Source organism: Falco rusticolus, chromosome 4 (assembly GCF_015220075.1).
Source record: "Falco rusticolus isolate bFalRus1 chromosome 4, bFalRus1.pri, whole genome shotgun sequence".
NCBI lineage: Eukaryota > Metazoa > Chordata > Aves > Falconiformes > Falconidae > Falco > Falco rusticolus.
Window position 1 is genome coordinate 55,004,836 of NC_051190.1, and position 19,157 is coordinate 55,023,992.

Consider the following 19,157-nt stretch of genomic DNA (forward strand, 5'->3'; position numbering starts at 1 on the left):
ATGAAAAGACAGAGAAAGACATTTGTTTTGGACTGTATGTTACAAGACACAACATAACAGGAAAAAATGTGTCTCAGTCTCTCCTATGCTGAACTATATCAACGGTATCACTTACAAAGAATCTTTTAGCTGGGACAGCCCATGTGGGAACCAGTTGGCAACTATAGTCCTGTAAAGGTTAGACATTTTTTTGAGATAGTATATAATGTGATCACTACAATAGAATAACAGGGATTTTAATTAAAACAAGAGGATAAATAACAGGCAGAAAGACTATTGAATTCATTACCAAATCTTGTGAGATGCCAAAGCACCCAGCACTCCCACCATACAAACAGCTTTGCCACATGGGCTCAATTAGAACATACAACACTCATGTATAACTCATCCTGTCCAAGAGCCAGAATATAGATGCAAACAAGGAATACAGACAGCTGATTTTTAAAGACTGGACGACAATAGAGTGGCTTCTTAAGACTGAGAAGGAATTTGATTAGATTGTATAAACATATTGAAGGAAAGATAACAAAAGATTAGAATATTATTAGCAAATAGGAATTTAGCGGTCAAGAATATCTTAATATGGCAATAAGTAGGAGCTTTCTAAGCATCAGAAAACTTCTCATCTGAATGCCTTCCAGTTGGAGAAATAGATAACTGCTGTAAAAACAGCTGCATAATTTGGCAAGATCTTTTGCATGCTTGTATTTCCAGGTATGCTTACAAGCAGTTACGAGACTAGATTTTGTTAGCAGATCACTGCTGTTTTCTGAAGTAGCTGGGTTTGGAGACAAGGATTTCATGCTTCCTCACCCTCTCTGCTCATTTTAGTCCAGGTATGTAGGGTTGAGGAACAGGAGACTTGCACCTTCTGCCTGTAGAAATGATGTGAGAAGATGTGATGGAGAATGGGAGTAGTTAAATATGGTTTATAGTCCTGGGAGCATGAATAGGCCAGATCATAATCTGTTCCTTGGAAATCAGTGTCACTGATTTACTAGTCTGTATAAAGTAGCACATGCTCACGCTTAACCCTTTCAAGAGCTTATCCTCAAAATTCCCCTGCGAAATCTAATTTCCAATTAATCACCAAAACTAATCACAGAAACTAGGGAATAGACATACTAATAATCTTTAATGCCTGAAACCATCATTGTCCGTATTTTTGGATGATTCTTTCTGATGTGATGATATCACCACCAGAGATGAAACACAGAGTTACTGAGTTGTACATACCAACTGTTAAACGTATTTCTTCTTCCTGGTTGGCCAAGCCATCGTAATAATATAGATCAAATCTCTGCTCTGTTTTCCAGTCACCTAGTAAATCCTTTTCCAAACAGAAAAGCACACTGAAGTGGCTTTCACTGCATACCAACCAAATTGGGTACTTAGGGGTCTTCAAGTAACAACCAACCTAAAAGAAAGATATAAAAAATTAGAACATCACCGGGCGCAGGGGGAGAAACAATTCTCTGTGGAAAACATGAGATGTTGAAGATTACCTATTTATTATAGTCTGAAAATATTAATAAAGGCTTATTATGTACTTCTGGTGAAGCAGACCAGGATAGCTCTGGTAAATCATGGAATATATAAAACAAGTATCTGGCCTTGAGTTATAGACAGGTAATGAAATCCAGCTGTAGTATCTTTATATCAAAAAGATCATATCCCAGATGATCAGAACCAAAAGAAAACCTGAGCTTTGCAACAGCTATAAAACTAAAGTGAGTTTAGGTCAGGAACACTACACGAGATCAATGGGAGACCGTGCTTTTATGCAACAGTACCTGGAAGCCAGGCAAGAGATTTCATAGGATCTCAGATGACATGAAAACAACCTTGTGTGGGCAGCTAAACTGAGCCTAAAATCTTCTCCTGGATTAAAAATTAAATACAGTTTAGCTCCTTCTTCTAGCTTCACAGTCCAGGTATGTAAAATATTTTCAGCTACTAGAAGGAAGCAATAACAGAAGCACTTCTTTCAATTCATTATTCTTAAAGATGAAATATTCTCATCTGAAAAAACCCAATGATTTCTGTAACAGTTGTCTTTTCTAAGCCTTTGCCTTCCTTTTGAAAGTTTGAAAGAATACTTACTTCTAAATACCATAAGTATTCTGTATGAAATTGAATATAAAGTATTTTCATAGGTAAGATGCTTTAAACTGGAATACTCAAGAGCTTTAATCTGGGAACAATGGGGGAACATTCTATGAGAAGGATGTTGGGCTTGTCTCATTTGGAGAAAAGGAGGCTGAGGGGCAACCTCATTACTCTCTACAGCTTCCCGAGGAGAGCCATAGGATGCATGGGAATACTTCAAAGCTGCACCAGGGGAGGTTTAGACTGGACATCAGGAAGCATTTCTTTATTGACAGGGTTGTCAAACACTGGAACAGGCTTTCTGCAGAGGTGGTCAATGCCCCAAGCCTGTTAGCATTTAAAAAGCATTTGGAAAATGCCTTTAACAACATGCTTTATCTTTTGGTGAGCACTGAATGGATCTGGCACTTGGACTAGATGATTTTTGTAGATCCCTTGCAACTGAAATAGTCTGCTCTATTCTGTTCAACTGAAAATAATGAATTGAAAATATTATCCTTAAATCTACCAGCTATTTAAAATGAGGTATACTGCAGCAATTCTTTGGATTTGTGAGTAACTGCTTTTATCCATACATGTATCCACTTATCAGTTTAAACATTTTTTTCTGATGTGTCACTCCATAGTCTTTAAGGTTCAAGTCCAGCAAAGGATTGAGGCTAGTTTTATATATATTTAGGCTCATATTTATTATTTCTCATGGAATTCATGTTTTAAGGCATATATATATATCTTTATGCTTTAATGCTTGGGGGGTTGTTATCCATGTTTTTCAAACTTAATATATGCTGCCATAAAATGAGTCATGGAAATTTCCTGCATCTCATGAAGTCAGTGAGTATCTTACAGTATTTTTGTCACCTCACACTAATGTGTTCTGAGACAGACACCATACCCCTATCGCATGCTGCTGCTGTAAAGCTGCAGTATCAGTTAATGATATTAGCCCCTTCAGTAGTAAATAAGAGTAAAAATGGTGATTAGATTGCTTAATGTAGCAAAGAAACCTTATTTTTTCTAGCTAGGATTTTAATATTCAGCTACAACAAATATGTATTATTAGCTATAGTCCTGTCATTGAAAGCTGTATTCTAAGTTCCAAATAATGCTGGTTTTCCCCTCATTGTATTGTTGAGGTTTGTATCATCAATAATTTGCTCAGACAAACTAAAAAATAACATAAAACTTTTGCTTTGAGTGGAATGCTTCTGACGACAGCTCTGCTTATTACTATTACAGTAGACAGAATCACTACTGTGCAGGACACTGTGTATAACCATCTTTATTTTACCCCTGATTTTATGTATCCTTTGCTAAACAGATGTTGCATAGCTGGTATACTATGGCTATGCAAAACAAGGAATGGCACACAAGTCTGCAAATATATTTGCATAGAAATACAGAATCAGTTTCTGTTTAATACAGACACATGGATCAAAGACACATTGCTAGTTTAGAGGCTAAGGTAGTTTTGAAGAGGTTTGCACAGTAATATGGTAAGTGATACAATCTACAGAAACCATGTCTGCTTGTTGCTACCTTTAACTTTACCACTATGGGATTTAAATTATGCTTCAGCATAAGCAGTGGGTGATAGTGGAAACTGGAAGACTTTAAAAAGAATAATTCTTATATGTTTTCTAGATACAGATTTGCAGATACAGCTTCTACAGTTCTTCACCTTGAGCACACAGGTGCAAACGTCATCGAATATACTGCTAAGAGGCAGAAGCCAACATATATGCTGTTGTAATTAAAAATCTAAACAGCATCCTAAGTGATAAGGAGTGTGTGTGTTTTTTTTATTATTGAGATTTAGAATTTATATCTGAAGTTTTATATGAGCACAAAATCAATTTTCTTTCCCAATAGGAATGTCTTCTTATGTTAGATAACAAGTCTCCAGCTAATTAAGTAACTGTTCCCTGACTCATTACTTTGCTAATATCTATTTAAAACAGCCTTTTATACAACAGCTTTTGTTTTTTATGTAAACTCTTGGCTTAAAAGTAAAGACATTTTTTTACAGGCTTACAAAAATACTCATAACAGGACTTATCAAGAAGGGAAATACACAGATGTAACAAAAGATGGCAAATTAGAGGGATATGGATGAAAAGATTCATTCTCACAAACATGCATATTTTAATATGCAGATAGATCAAAGCCTAAAAGGAACAACCAGTCTTCTCCTAAAAATATGTCTTCCTACATACGTCTGCTGAAGTAACTTCTAAGTTTCATCAAACAACATTTGACAAAACAAGATTAGAGAGATACAGAACTGCTTCAAAGCGCACATTCACCCCAGCTCTTACTCACATGAACAGTCCTATTGAACTCAGGACAAACCCTTCAGATGAGTAAGGTCCATAGGAACATTTTCCAAATATGTATAGTTTTCAAGTACAATGCTTGCACAAGAAGACAAGGTCATGAACTTTAAGACAATAAGGAGAACTCAAAAACATTGCAGGTCAAATCCTCATCTCCCCTATGAAGGGAGAAGTCTTCATTTCAGTTACATCAGTTACAGTAGTTGAGGATTAGCTGCTGCCTTTAACATCTAGTTGTGTTCCAGCTGTTGGCCGGTCACTGCAGGACTGCAGGTTTACTTCTCCCCAAAACTGGCCACTCTGTCCCACTACCATCAACCTTCCAGGGACTTCTGGCTCTCCAGATACCTCACGTTACTCCTACACTCCAGTTTTAAGGTCAAGCAGCATGAAATAGGTTTTATCCATAAGGTGAAAATTTCTTCCTCTCCCCAAACATGTTACTTTGTCTAGACTTCATATAAGGAACTGTCCTCTTCCATGTCATTCCCCAAAACATGTCTAGATTTTTTTCTACAACTTATTATACGAAACCATGCTACTGACAAAGTAAGGACAATTCTTATTGTGAGGATTCCTTTGCCTGCCTCTTCAAGCATTATTTATTGAGTGGACTAAAAGTATGCCCTCATTTAACTGGTCCATCTGGTGAGTGGTGAGTGCTTCTTCAATTGCATGGCCAGGCTGGAATATTATAGGGAATGATATTCCTGGCCTGGAATATAACAGGGCCTTGAAGCAGGACAGGGAAGAACACGCATGAATACTCAGTGTACAGAATCTTTAGGAAACCCCTTAAACTCAGTCAGAGTGTGTGTCATCCAGCAAGTGCTTGCCAGAGAATGGGGCTTTTCTTTCCAGCTGTTGTATGCAGCTCTATGACTGTAATGCTGGCTCTGACTTCCAAAGGCTAATCAGGAATATGTGACTTCAATCTATGTAACTAAATATTATTATTTTTATTAAGGGCTCAATGGCTGTATTTCTACTTTGCAAAACATAATATTTTTTTTTCCTGCTTGCAGTATCATAATGCATTGAAGAGTAGCAACGCATTACTATTCAAAATATTTGTTTTCAAAGATGCTCATGAATCCTGTATAGCCAAAAAAAAAAAAAAAAAAAAAAGGTGGGAGGGGAGGAATGAATTAGGTGCCTTTTCATGCTGTATGTTTTCAGTTCCTATGGAGACTTCACTAACCCTAATCCTCTCCCTTACAAATCCTGCAAGAACGCTCATAACTTTCAGGAACACAATTTTCATCTTTGGAAAATGTCAACTTCTCAAAAGCAAGCACCTTTAAAGGGCTCATTTTCAACACTATGAACGGTCTTTTTCCACATCTGACTTTAATGTGTATTCACACAATGGTGAAATTATCTACAGACAAACACTTATTACTGGAGAATTATTCCAGTATATCTGCTGGAATGAGTGTATGATACTTCGCCATTCAGTTTTTATTTGCTTATTGAACCGGGCTATCTTTTGCCATGTGTACAACAAAAGAAACAAACAAGAAATATAACCTAGATTATGTGTTTCTGTGACTCCATTACACAATTTACCTTGAACAGAAACAAGCATGAGGTTATCACTCCTACACAGTGGCTATGATTCAAAGAAGAAGAGAAGATGATATCAAAACCAAGGAGGGTCACTGGATATGGCTAATGTGATGGTATTTTTCTCTAGTTTTGTTATCACTGAATATAATTTCACTTCTTTGCTTGTGGGACTTTTTTTTAAAAAAAATTGAGATAATATTCAGTCATTTCTTGCTTTATATTTGTTTGCCTGAATACAATAGTTATAGATGCTTATATTCCAAAGTAATCATACAGTGCAGTACTGAAACCCACACACAATTCCACAAAGGTCTGCATTCTGTCAAATTGTGTAATTGCTAGCTGTACTGAATGCAATAGAATTGATAGACAAAAGGATAATTAGACAAAGCTTTCATGGTTACAGTCCACAGCATATTTCTTCTGTCAACATTTTTTCCTCAAAATTGCAATGACCTTTACTGAATTAATATTAAACGATGTTCCAACAGTGTTAAGACCAAAGTGTCAATTCTGTAAAAACAGATACCCTTGCAAAAGGTCTTGGGTGATCAAGAACACCACTGACTCAGTTCACTTACTCGACCAGCAGTGTTAGAACACCAGGTCAGCCACACTGCTATTACATTTGCATATAGTGAAAGGACATTGTGAGGAGAATGTTATTGCCATTGATATGTACTTGCTTTCTATCAGATTAAGAAAAACAAAACTAATGTTCACAAGATCTGACGTTCAGAGTATGCATAACTTCATGAGTATGCCAGGTTAGACAGAAATTGAAGAGTTTTTAGTTAGATATTTATAAATTGTAGTAAAACCCAGTACTGCTATGTGCAAGCCCTACATAATTTCTCTGCAGCTTTGAATCCTTTTCGTTGTAGAAGAGGAAATCTTTCTGATAAAGAATTTGGGGGGGAGAAAGGACAACATTAATGAAGAAGAATAGAAAGTGATGTGTTCAATCCCAGGACAAAGACTCCTGGAAAGCACTGGCTTTTGACTAAAGTTCTCTTTTTCTGCCACAACACAAAAGAACATAACAGTTGTGGCAACGGAAATAGATGTCAGGGTGCCAGGTAGCCTCAGGAACTTTTCTTTATCCTTGTCCCATTCTGCTGCTTTTCTGGTATGTCCCATCAAGTGAATAAATGCTGAGGGAGATTCAGACCCTCACTCAGGCTTCAGTATTTTGCCATTCCTTTAATACACATGAAGGAGTTTATAATTCACTTCAGTAAGTTACTTCATTGCAATGACAAAGATAGGTTAAGATTCAGTCCACTTAATTCTTCAGCATTTATTTCTAAGCCCTCTAACCTCAGTTGGCCCCTAGGCTTTGGCTATCTGTAAAATTGAACAAGGAAGAAATGGGTATTGTCAGAAATTTAGATGCGCCTGTTCACCAGCTATAAAAGGAGTTGGCTAGCCTCTTACCTGAAGCAATTTCAGACTATAAAGGACCCAAAGGTAGATGAGATAAATCCAGATCCAAATGCAGCTATTTATAGTCTAGAGAGACATGTGGAAAGTATTTGACTTATCATTTTCTGTTTTGTCTGTATGCAAAACATTCAGAACTCTTTTAAACATGTGGGGTTTGTTATTCTTACTGTCTTAAATAAATACTCTGTGATTTTATTTTATTTTATTTGGAAGGACATTGACAAGAAATCAATGCCAATATCCCAGCAACAGTGACTGGCCTCTGGGAAAATAACTGTCCATGGATAAGTAGGAGGACAACAGGACTTCATTAAGGAAAATTTCAGTTCCAGGCTAGAAAGGAAGATGTAAAAATGAGGAATGAAGAACAGACTTTTTAAATGGCCAATGCTTTGTCAGCTTTGTTTCAGTCAAACTCATACGTATCACATGGTTTTGCCCACATTGGCGCTCACAAATGTCTTACAGAAATAGCAGGGCCCCTTGCCGAACGCGTCTACAGGGCACAATATCTACCGTATACCCATTACTGAAAAATAAGTGAAAAATTAAAACCAACCATCAGTTTCTGTTTTGCACATGTATATTTTTGTTGTTGGTTTCTTAAACAAGATGGTTAAACCTCTTTCTAACTCGTCCCCTCCACAGCCCCACCAATGACCTGGCTTGAATCCAGTCCATCTGACTGAGAAAGGCGCCTGTTTAGCAGACATATTTCCCAGCAAAGAAGGTTATAGGAAGGACGTTCCACAGGACAAATAAACAGGTGAGGTGCCAGAAGACAGAGCATGTGTGCTGAATTTAATAATTCAAGTAGGTCTTGTTATAGCACAGGGTGTGCTGGTTTCATCAAAAGGACCAAAGATAATATTTCCCATCTGTGGAATTTTAATGAAAAAAATTGTTTATTTATGTTTCTCTCTCCTTTTGAAAAGAAACAGCAAAAATGAGCATAACATCTTTGTCAATGCCACATTCTCTCATCATTTTCAGAAATGCAAAAACTAAAAAGCATCAGTCTTTTGAAATGCTGACAGCTCAAGCAGGCTTGGACATTGTCAAGAGTCAGAGTAGGGTGAGTTTGGAAGGTCAGCTGACAGGAGGTTTAACTACTATAGCAGGACAGGTTAAAAGCAGGAATCAGTTGAAGACAAAGAGGAATCAGAGTCAAGGTTCAAAAGAGGCAAGTAACGTTGAATACTTCCAACACTTCATGTACAGTAGCACATTACTGAAGTGGTTTCAAAAAGCATTTCAGAAGGATAGCCAGTTCCATCAGCCAATACCATACTAGCTTTAGAATGAGAGATTCAGAAGACCTGTACTCTCCTCCCAATTCAGCCACTAGCTTAGTGGATAACTTACTGGGATAAGCACTTCGACATTTGTTTCTCTGTTACCCCTGCCCTGTAAAATGGAAATTATACTTGCCTCTTTTGCAAAGCACAAATCTATCCATAGGAAATGACACACAAATGCTAGATATTATTATTGTTAACATTATTAATCATAATAATGATAATTATTACCATTAGTAGTAGTGTATTTTAAATTTTTCAGATGAGAATGCAGATTAGTTTTCCCTGGTTTTGCTGTTAGTCTCTTAAGTGAGCTGGTATAAATATGATGAGCATCTGTTTCTACTTTTAATGTCACAATTAGTTTTAAAGAGCATTTTATCACTCAAAGTTTTTTCACCTGCAATCTTAACATGACATTTAGGCCAAAGACTCTGACCCAAATGCAGGGACTTTTTCACTAATGACTTCTGTATTTGGCCTTGCCCACTTCTGTGCCTCACCCCTTTCTCTGAGGTCTTGTCCCCGATGCAGAAAAGACACTACTGCTGAACTGCTGCGTGCTGCAGCCCAGCAAACAGGAAAGCTGGCACCAATTGTATGTGGACTGACCAGCTTTTGAAAATGTTCCTATTGCTTTAAGAGATCTAAAGAAATCCCAGGAAACCTAAAATCTGAAGTTAGGCTTCTTAGTTAAATGTGTAAGATGAGATGGAATCAATATAGCTTAAATCTGGGCTTAGCACAAAGAAAAGAAATCCAAAGATGTGTAACTTGCTTACCAAAAAGTAACAGAATTGGGCTTTTAGGTTTTTTTGCAATAAAATACAGAATCTCATTACAAAACTAAATGTTTGCATATGAAATAGATTGAATGAATCCATCTGTCACTGTGAAACAATTTGCAACAAGTAATTGCATTACAAAAATATACGGAGTCTGGTGATACATTAGGACTAAGAGTGATGATTAGACATTAACAATTCCAGACAAATTACATGAAGCCCACATTTTTCTAATCAGCAGAGATAACACATCCAGCATGATCCACTGAAAGAGATTAATGGATCAGCAACAGATGGATTCTTCAGGCAATCTCTGGAGAAAAACCGACTGATCATTTTGTTTTGCTTTGCTACTGCTGAAGTTTGGCAAAAGGATTAATTCCATCCTCATGCCCTCATGATATTTTCAGCTCAGAAGACATGGCAAGGAAATTGTGAATTATATACAAGTATTCCATATATTAGATAAGGGAGATAAAATGGTATAGAAATCTTTCTCCATGCAGATTTACTGCATCTAGCCTGGAATCTTGCATATCCTTCCTAAATGTGTTGGTAAGTTGGAAGAAGTCTAGAAGAGAGCAATAAAAATAAGCTTTGGACAGGATGTACTGATGAAAAAGGGAGGAACTGTTACATCAGCTTGCAAATGTCTAGCGGATGGGGATTAATTGTTTAGGGGGCAGGTTAGATTACAAGTAAAAATGATAATCAGAGGAAACTAAGTAAATGAACAGTCAGATTTAATATTAGTATATCCAAAGCACAAGCTGTGTAGTAGATATTAAAATCTCCACATTCACAAGTGCCTGTATTTGTAAATCTGTATTTGCACTTTCTCATGTTTTAAAGCATGAGAGAAAGAAAAAAAAAAAAAGACCTGAGAAAAAAGGTAAGACCACAGTTATACACACTACGATCCTAAAAAATGGCTATCTGAACAAAAAGGCAGGAACTTCACAGACACAGATTTTAAAAGAAAGCCTACTATACAAGAGGACATAAAAATGCCCTGAATTATCCTCTGAGAGATTGGCTGGATATGACCCAAAGGGAGTTTTCCATCTCTAATGTCTATGATTCACCATACGTATATCATGCTCAGGATTTTCTTACTCCTGAAAACAAAACAAAAAACGAACAAAAAAACCCCACCAAACCCCAAACAACCAAAAATGACAGTCCTTTTCCATGACTGGTTTCAGTTACCATCCTCATAGCCACAATGTAATTGGATGCTGAATCCACTTACTGAAACACTGAGAGGAAGGAAAGAGTCAGTTTGAAAGCGTTACAGCCAAATGCTATTCTCAGTTCCACTACTGCAAACTATCAGTGACATTTATTTTTTTCTAAACTGTTCTAAACTTACGTCTTTTTAACCAAAAGCAGAATCTGGCCCCTCATCCTGAAGCCACAGTGGAGACTCCGCAGACTTGAGGCCAGAATCTGACTTTTGTCCTAGTCCTAAGGCAGGCATTGCAGTGTGTGCTGAGACAAACCAAAATGGAGAGCGCTTGCAGATGTTCTTAATAAAAAGCAAGACAATTTGCATCAGATGCCTAACTAGTGTAGACGGGAGAAAACGGAAACTACATCTACTAGAGTTTCTGTAACTGATTAAGAGTCACTGGCTTGGAAAACAGATCACTGGTCATGAGTCCAGCTCCCAGTGAAGAGCACAGCAGTAGCAGAAACAGCCCCCCTTCACCATGTAATTTGCAGAGCAAGTGGAAGAGAGTGTCTGATTCGCTGGGTAACTTTTATTTTATTTTTAGAGGGCAGATGGGAAAGAAATAGCTCTTACCTGCACTGACCTCACCATTTTGCTACTTAGAAGTCATTTTCCTCACTAGAAAATGGAAAAAATGCTACAGTGGTGCCTAACCTTTTTTTTTTAATTTTTTTTTTTTTTTTTTAGGTTTTAAATGTTACAGTGTTTATTGAAAAGGGCAAGGAGCTTGAACTAGACACAGAAGCTAATTTATTTTTAGTCCAGTTTGTTCTGAAGTAATCTGATTTGGATACACTGATATGCTGTTTTGCCTGAATTTAAGCCTCATTATAATCTTGTGAATAATGTAAAGGATTGTGTTAATTAAAATAACAAAAAAATATAATTTGTCAGTACTAGGAAAATGTAACTGACTTTAGCTGAGTAACAGTTAAAATCAAGCTTTGTTTTCAGTCGCACATTTATATTACATCAGTACAAACAAATTCTTTGCTCATCACTTTATTTTTTTTAATTTTTATAGAGGCACTGACTGCAAATCCAGATGGGACTGTTACAATTATCTAATCCAGCACCTAACACAAGCAAGAGAATCTCAAAATGCATCCTTGCGTCAAACACAAGATTGTCTGTTTAACATAAAACAAATGTTCTTTGAAACTTTTAATCTATCTCTTAATTTTCGTGATGACTGCAGTTAAAGTACTATTTTCAAAGACATGTTAAAGGGAATGGTCCCATTATATTGACAACTATTTTAATTATCTATTGGTGGTTTTTTTTACTGCTAATACAATATGATCACCCTTACAGCATGGAGTATTCAGTCTAGCTTCCCATCACACAGGAACTCATGGAAAACCAAATACTTAGGGTGAGTTTCAACTCCAGATTCAGTTGCTTACATACACATGACTAACACATAGGTTTCCAATTATGAGCTGCGTGTCTCAACTCCACTATAGTAAGTGGAGATCTAGTGAATACAGTCAGGGGAACTTGTTCAGCTCAGCCTAGACTACATAATTATGTTTAGTCAGCTGAACAGCTTTCACCTCCACAGACTGCACTGAGCAGGTCCTAGTTCACGCATACAGATCTATACAATAGCCCCTTAAATAGAAGTGTGTTAGTCTGTAAAATGACTCCCACTTCAGGAGATCTGTTAGAAAACCACCCAGGCATGTAAGATTTTAGATGCTGTAGACTAACCAAGTCATTTACCAAGGGGTGGCAGTCGTGACACAGAACCTGCATCCGGAAGGGAGACCATGCTCTGCCTTGGGGCATTTAAACCAGCACTAGATGCCTCTGAGTGAGCTACTGAATCAAGCCCATAATTTCTAAGCTGCTACACTCGCCCCAAGCCAATTTTAAATTTGCGTCCTTTTTAATTAAAATCAGAAGAATGGAAAGCATACCTGACAAACATCATAGTGCTCGAAGAGAGACAGCAAACCAATATCACTGCGGCTTGTGATACCTTTCAAAATTGTGATATTGCCATTTCCAGAGTCCAGCTCTATCACGTCATTGAAAACATTGGACACAGCTTTGCCAGTCAAAAGCAAGTTCACCAATTCCTGTTTGTGACATGTTTAAAAAATCCAAAGCAAAAACAAACAGCAGTTAAACGTCTTGTCGTTACCAGACATCAATACAAGATTGATTCAGGACTGATAAAGTTACACATGTACCAGAACCTTATGTGGTGGGTTTAAGTTTAGGGTTAGGATTAAGATTGTTTATAATTTTTTTTCAAGATATTTTGGTTAAAGTCTACTTCCAAAGTAAAATGAGGAAATATTAGCAGAGTTTTCAGTGTTCATCTTTCCAGAGGCAAACTGCTGATAATCAATTTACTCTTACATCCAACTCTCAACCTTCTCATATTAAGATTGGGGTTTTTTTAAATTAAATAATTTTTTTCCTTTTTTTTATACAATGAAAACAACTACATGAATTGCGTCAATTAAAAGTCGGTACAGTACTATCTGATATTTCTGCATGTGCTCAGTGATGCATTTTGCATGTTGGACAAGATTTGTTAATATTTTTTTTTCTGGATGCATTTAATCTCATTCAGTAAGACAGTCACCCATATAGCATCACATCTGGTTCATATCACTAGTATACTTACTGTAGCAGGTTGTTGATTATTTCTTCTCCAATTGAACTAGGAGTATGGGTGTGTCAGAAGCTAAATATGTGTGAAAGGAGGTGTGTGTGTGCATGTACACATGTGAGTGCATGTAATGTTCAAGCAACAGAGACACCAGACATTTTGCTTAGCATAAGATCCCACAAGGGCCAGCTACGTTGAATCAGCATGTAACAATATCTCGCAGCAGACTGTGCGCTACAGCAATCAACCAGCTAACTATTAATAAATAACATATGTCAAGAAACATGAGGGGAAATAACAAGAAAGAAGTTTCCAGTGAAAATAGTCCAAATGCCCATGCCCAAAGACATGAATAACATTGGTATTGCCAGTTTGGACTTGTATGATTTTAAAAAATACCACACACATTTAAAGCCCCATGTTTCTTCTGAAAGACTCCCAAAAATTTACAGGTTTTCACGGATGTTTTTAGGACTTCTAATCCACCAGTGGTGTTCCACCACTTTCTTGAGAAATCACTGTGTAACCACAATATAAGAGAAGAACATGAAGTTTGCCTTTTTCAGCCAAAATGGCAATACAATTAAAATTAAATACAATTTAATAAAATACGTTTAATATCTGTGGACCAGATTCAGACTATACTATTGTCCATGTCACAGCTTTGGGGGAATCCATGTCCCAGAATTTTGGGATCTACATTCCACTTATGTGTCCAAGGCAAAGTATTTCCAACTCTGTGGGTGCCTCCACAGGCCTAGAGCCAGTGGGACACATTTGGTCCAGGACACAAACTGGAATTTAGACTACATGAAGTTGTGGTCCTAAGTGTCAAACAGCAATTCAGACTGCTTATTTTCAAGCACCATGTCTTTGAGACACACCTATAAGTCAGTGTCTCCAGTTTGAAGTACCAGTTAGCTTCTGTCAGCATCAGCTCAGTCAGCTGGGCAGTGACCGTTTATGGAGCAGCTGTATGATCAGACATGCAACCTCAGCCACCTTTCTGAAACAGCAGGGAGGAAACAGAATTTGCAGTCTCAGCCCTATCCCAGCACTAAGATCAAGTAAGGAGTTCAAAAGAAGCAGATGAGAAGAGTATGAGAACATGCATACACAGATACAGACACACGCGGACCATAAGATCAGGCAAAAAAGCAGAGGGTCTGAAAGCTAAGACAAGAAAACACATGGAAAGAAAAATAAAGGGTGAAGGTGCTTGGCATTATGGGGAAAAAGGAAAAGCACAAGGAGCTTAAAATAAAAAATACCATCTCTTCCCAAAGGTCACTTCACAGCTCTGCATGCAGAGCCATATGACACCCCAAAGACCAGATGCTTAACTTACCTGAGTACAGTAGCCATGGCTGCCAATCAATCGGTTTGTAAGCACATCAAAATCATTGCGCACCCTGAAAAGGAATGGAGAATACAATTAAAATTAAATACAATTGCTTCTTTTCATTAGACTTAACATGTCTAAATCCTGGGGAAAAAAACACCAAACTGATTCTCAACCATTAATATAGTTCTACATTTCAGAATCCTTTCATGATGATTTTTTGCATGGCAGAAAAAAGAAAAGTGTCTATATCAACAAAACCTGTGACAAGCAAAAGTTTATTAGAAGTAAACTAAAGAAAATAGCTGTAGAGGACAAAAGAAGCCATTGTTACTGCTAGATAGAACTTTAGAAATTAGAACTGCTGGACTACTTGTCTTACAGAATTGCAGAATCACAGGAAGGTTGTGGTTGGAAGGGACCTCTGGAGGTGACCCTGTTCAACCCTCCACTGATGTAAGGCCACATAGAGCCAGTTGCCCAGGACCTTGTCTAGATGGTTTTTGATTATCTCTAATGAGTTAGGCTCTACAACCTACCTGGGCAATTTATTCCAGGACTTAGATAAGCTGTTCTCACAAAGGCATGTATTTGTTATTCCTATCATCAATACTTGGAATATAACCACAAACTGATCATATAAACTGTACATTGTTCATGAAATGAAGAAAAGAAAAAGAAAATACTCAGATCTCTAGGTGTACACGTTTATAATACCACTGTGTGACTCCTTCTATTTTATAACATCAAAGAGAAAAGTCCATGAAATTGCATTATTGATAATTATGGAGTAACATCTCCAAGAACTAAGTTCCCTCTCCCATAACTCTTGGAATTATTGAATTAGTGATTGTTTGATAACCTATAAAAGAAAGGTTGTAACTGTGATCATTTTTATCCTGCATATAAAATGTAATTGCAAATATTATTTTGTACATATAAATGTCTAATCTAGTTTTGAGAAAAAAGAATGTACTATATTCTGACACAGCTATGGCAATAAACTCCACAGATTAATTCTATGGTTCATAAAAAAGCAATTTCCCTTTAGTATAAAATATGTCAATCTCAATTGTTTTGGCTACTTCCTTATTTTTGTATTACAAAGGTAGAGAGAATGCTTGAACAATCCTCAATTAAAACTTAGCTATTCTACATACATCTGGCCTTCTCACTCTCATTTGATTTGTAAAATTTCCATACACCCAAGTATTCCTGTTTCCTGGCAATTAGCATGATTATTTAAAAAAAAAAGAAAATATTTTGTTTATGACAAAGTAAGAGTTGAATGTACATGGTTAGAGTAGAGCTAGCTAGCAATTTCAATATTACTACACATGCTCTGTTAAAAAATTGATACCTTAAGTAAAAAGCTGGGACATTCACTGACTTCATCCCAAACTTTACATAATTATTTTCTCATGAGATTTCTTTGAATGCCAAGATCAGAATGTAATATATAATATACAAGATCTTGAGCCATAATGATGCTTAAAAACATTCCAATCAAGTCATAGCCATTAAATCACAATGTCCTTCTTAAAAGAATTTAATTTAAAGATCATTTACAAGTCAGTCTCAATGATAACATGCCACAATAACATCTCTTATTAGCGTGAAATCAAAGAAAAGACCACAGAAAGTATGCCTCTAATACGGAAAATTCTCTCATGCAACATTGCAAGCATTGGATGAGGTGATAATAATCTTTGGATTTTGGCCATTTTTTAGTTTTAGAAACAGTTTCATCTTGAAAATGCTATAGCCTTGTTTGAAATGAGTAGACTATACAATATGCGTCAGTTAGGGACGATGGGACGTACGACAAAGACAATAGGAGGAAGTTCTAATTTCATCTGTAGGTACAAACAATATGGGAGTTTAGAGGTGTAGCTCAGATTTTCAAGAAGAACATCTGCCTTTCAAATCATTTTTGCTAATGAGGAAACAAACATCAGGCATATAGCTAGGAGATTTACACCTATTCTAAATGGTTTTAAGATTATTATTCATACCTGCCAAAGACTTAACAGTTTCTGTGCAGGTGTATTTATTGTGTTAGAATAAAAAGTGTTCAGCTTTTACTTGCAAGTACACTCTATGCATTGTAAAAATATCAGATAATGATAACAATGCATTTTGTTCTCTGCCAGGCTGTGAAGACATTCCTTGATGACAGGCAAATCTGAACCATCTGTTCATTGTGGTGTTTTGGCTATCAGATGTCAAAATAGACATAATGGATAAATCATTACTGCTAATACTAGCCTGTCCCTGCATGGAATTTTCCATTTATAATTTTTAAAACACTTTAAAACAGAAAACCCCATTAATTTTAAGCCAGCAGACTTTTTAAGTATGCCGGTCATCATCAGACAATGAGTTAAAGGCCTGGACTCTACTGAATCCCTCCTTAATTTACAGCCCAGTGCTCTGCATGCTGCTTTGACAGAATTATAAAGTAAATAGTCAGCAAAAAGACACCAAACAGAACAGCATTAATAGTAAAGATTTCTTCCTTGTGTTATATTGTCAGTATTTTCCAGTGTCATGGTAGTAAACCTAATTCTAACTGCAGAGTGAGCTAGGATGATGTTGACTGCTGGCAGACTGGTGGTGTTTGCCTCACCTGGTAATCCTGTAAAATCTGTGGAAAAGAAATTCTCAGAAAGTAAGATACTGATTTTTAAAATCTCCTGGACAAATATTTAAAATTAAGCATGTGTTCAATTATGCTTAAGTGCAATCTTCAGCAGGATTTATTTCCTGAGTTGATACACAAACAAAAAGCTGGCAATGTGATCTGCTAGATTTCAGATCACTCTGTAAGATCTCCCAGCTTGATTTTTATGTGCAGTTGTAATGTGCGTAACATGTCTTACGTCTGTGCTGAAACCAAGGAGAAGGGAATTTGAACTCTCTATGGAGCCAGTGAAGATGTGACTTCTGCTAAGGCAGAAGCAGCCTGTTGAGAGGAGAGAGAGACTGCAGCAAATACACCCAGATTAACGTACTCCCTAAATGCTAGGCATAGTTTCACCTTTTGCTGTTTCAGTTTTTGCCCTGGAACCCTTGAACTGCTGAATTCTCCATTCATCTGGAATCGCTTAGTCCAGCTTTTCTGGTACCTTGACAAAATGTGAATGTAGTTTATACACTCACAAAACCTACATAACATAGCAAAACTTATCTCCACATGGCTTATTAATTCTGTGCTGTTCTTTTAAAATATATTTCTATTTAAATATTTTCTTTTTCCCATAACAGGATGATCAGGGTAAGGCACCTATATCCTTGGTCTTCACTGTCTTTTTATTCAGCATGCAACCAAATATTTTTTTCTCACATTATTATCACATAAAAGGAATGTTATTACGGGGCAAAACCAAAAGAGGTGTAAGATGGCTTCAGAGAAAATATCTACTTTATAGCAACTGGAGAAATCCTGTCATGACAGAAATCAACTAAATACATCTGGTGTGAATTATATGTATTTTTTCATGTTTTCTAATGCTGCTGGTTTTGGGGCTGGAATGCCTGAAATAGCTTTTCCAAAAATTACCATTAGTATTATAAATCTCCTATTCTCTCCACGCTCCTGTTGGTGATTCTATGTTTATCTTCAGCCTTGTTGAAACTGTTAGTTTCAAGTTGTAAATAACGTGTTTATTAAGGATGTAAAGCACTGAAGATGTTCTATAGATGTTCTTAGCTGAACCTTCGACTGCTCTGAATTGTTACAGCCACACTGACATAACTTGCTGACTTCAGCGTAGCCATGACAGTTCTGATTAGGAATCTGCCTCATGTTTTCAATTTGCTCATCCATTCTGGGACATGAAAACTCTAAAAAAATATTCTAAGAGTTTAAGACAGACAGACAAAACCACCACAGTTAGAAGAAACTGTAATGGCAGTATAAACCTTAGCAGTGATGGTGCATTGATTAAACAAATTACAGTGATCTGTATGGGCTCTACTGAAGTTTTAAAAGTGCATAAATATAAATATTTTGAGCACTGGATACTACAATAATACAATACAATGCTATAATAATCCGTAGTCAGATTAAATTTTTCTTAGCAAATAACATTTAGTCAGATAAATAAGATATTTTTAAAATGCTTCATACACCTTAAATCTCAATTTACTTCCAGGAAAACTATTGCCAAGTCTAAAACAGAGAACACCTGAGCATTGAATATTAAATACAAAAGTCACATACAAACTGTAACACTAGGAATAATTCCAGACTATCAAAATATGAGTTAGTTCATGTCAGTTATTTACCCTTGATATCGTTTGGATTGACAGTAGAACAAAATAAAACAATATAAACGAAAAAATCATGCATTCAAGTAAGTGCTAGATGTTTTATAGTCCTTAGCCATGTGGCAAAGCTGTAATAAAAG

At 36.6% G+C, this 19,157-nt stretch overlaps 1 protein-coding gene across 1 annotated transcript in view; it reads right to left on the reverse strand.

Moving 5' to 3' along the window:
- MINDY4 (MINDY lysine 48 deubiquitinase 4) overlaps positions 1–19,157 on the reverse strand; it is an 82,430-nt gene that overhangs the window by 12,071 nt on the left and 51,202 nt on the right. The window contains exons 14-16 of the mRNA XM_037386778.1: positions 14,752–14,815; positions 12,700–12,861; positions 1,237–1,417 (exon numbers count right to left, since the gene is read on the reverse strand). Of these exons, the coding sequence (XP_037242675.1) occupies positions 1,237–1,417; positions 12,700–12,861; positions 14,752–14,815 (407 nt within the window). The remainder of the gene's footprint in view (positions 1–1,236; positions 1,418–12,699; positions 12,862–14,751; positions 14,816–19,157) is intronic.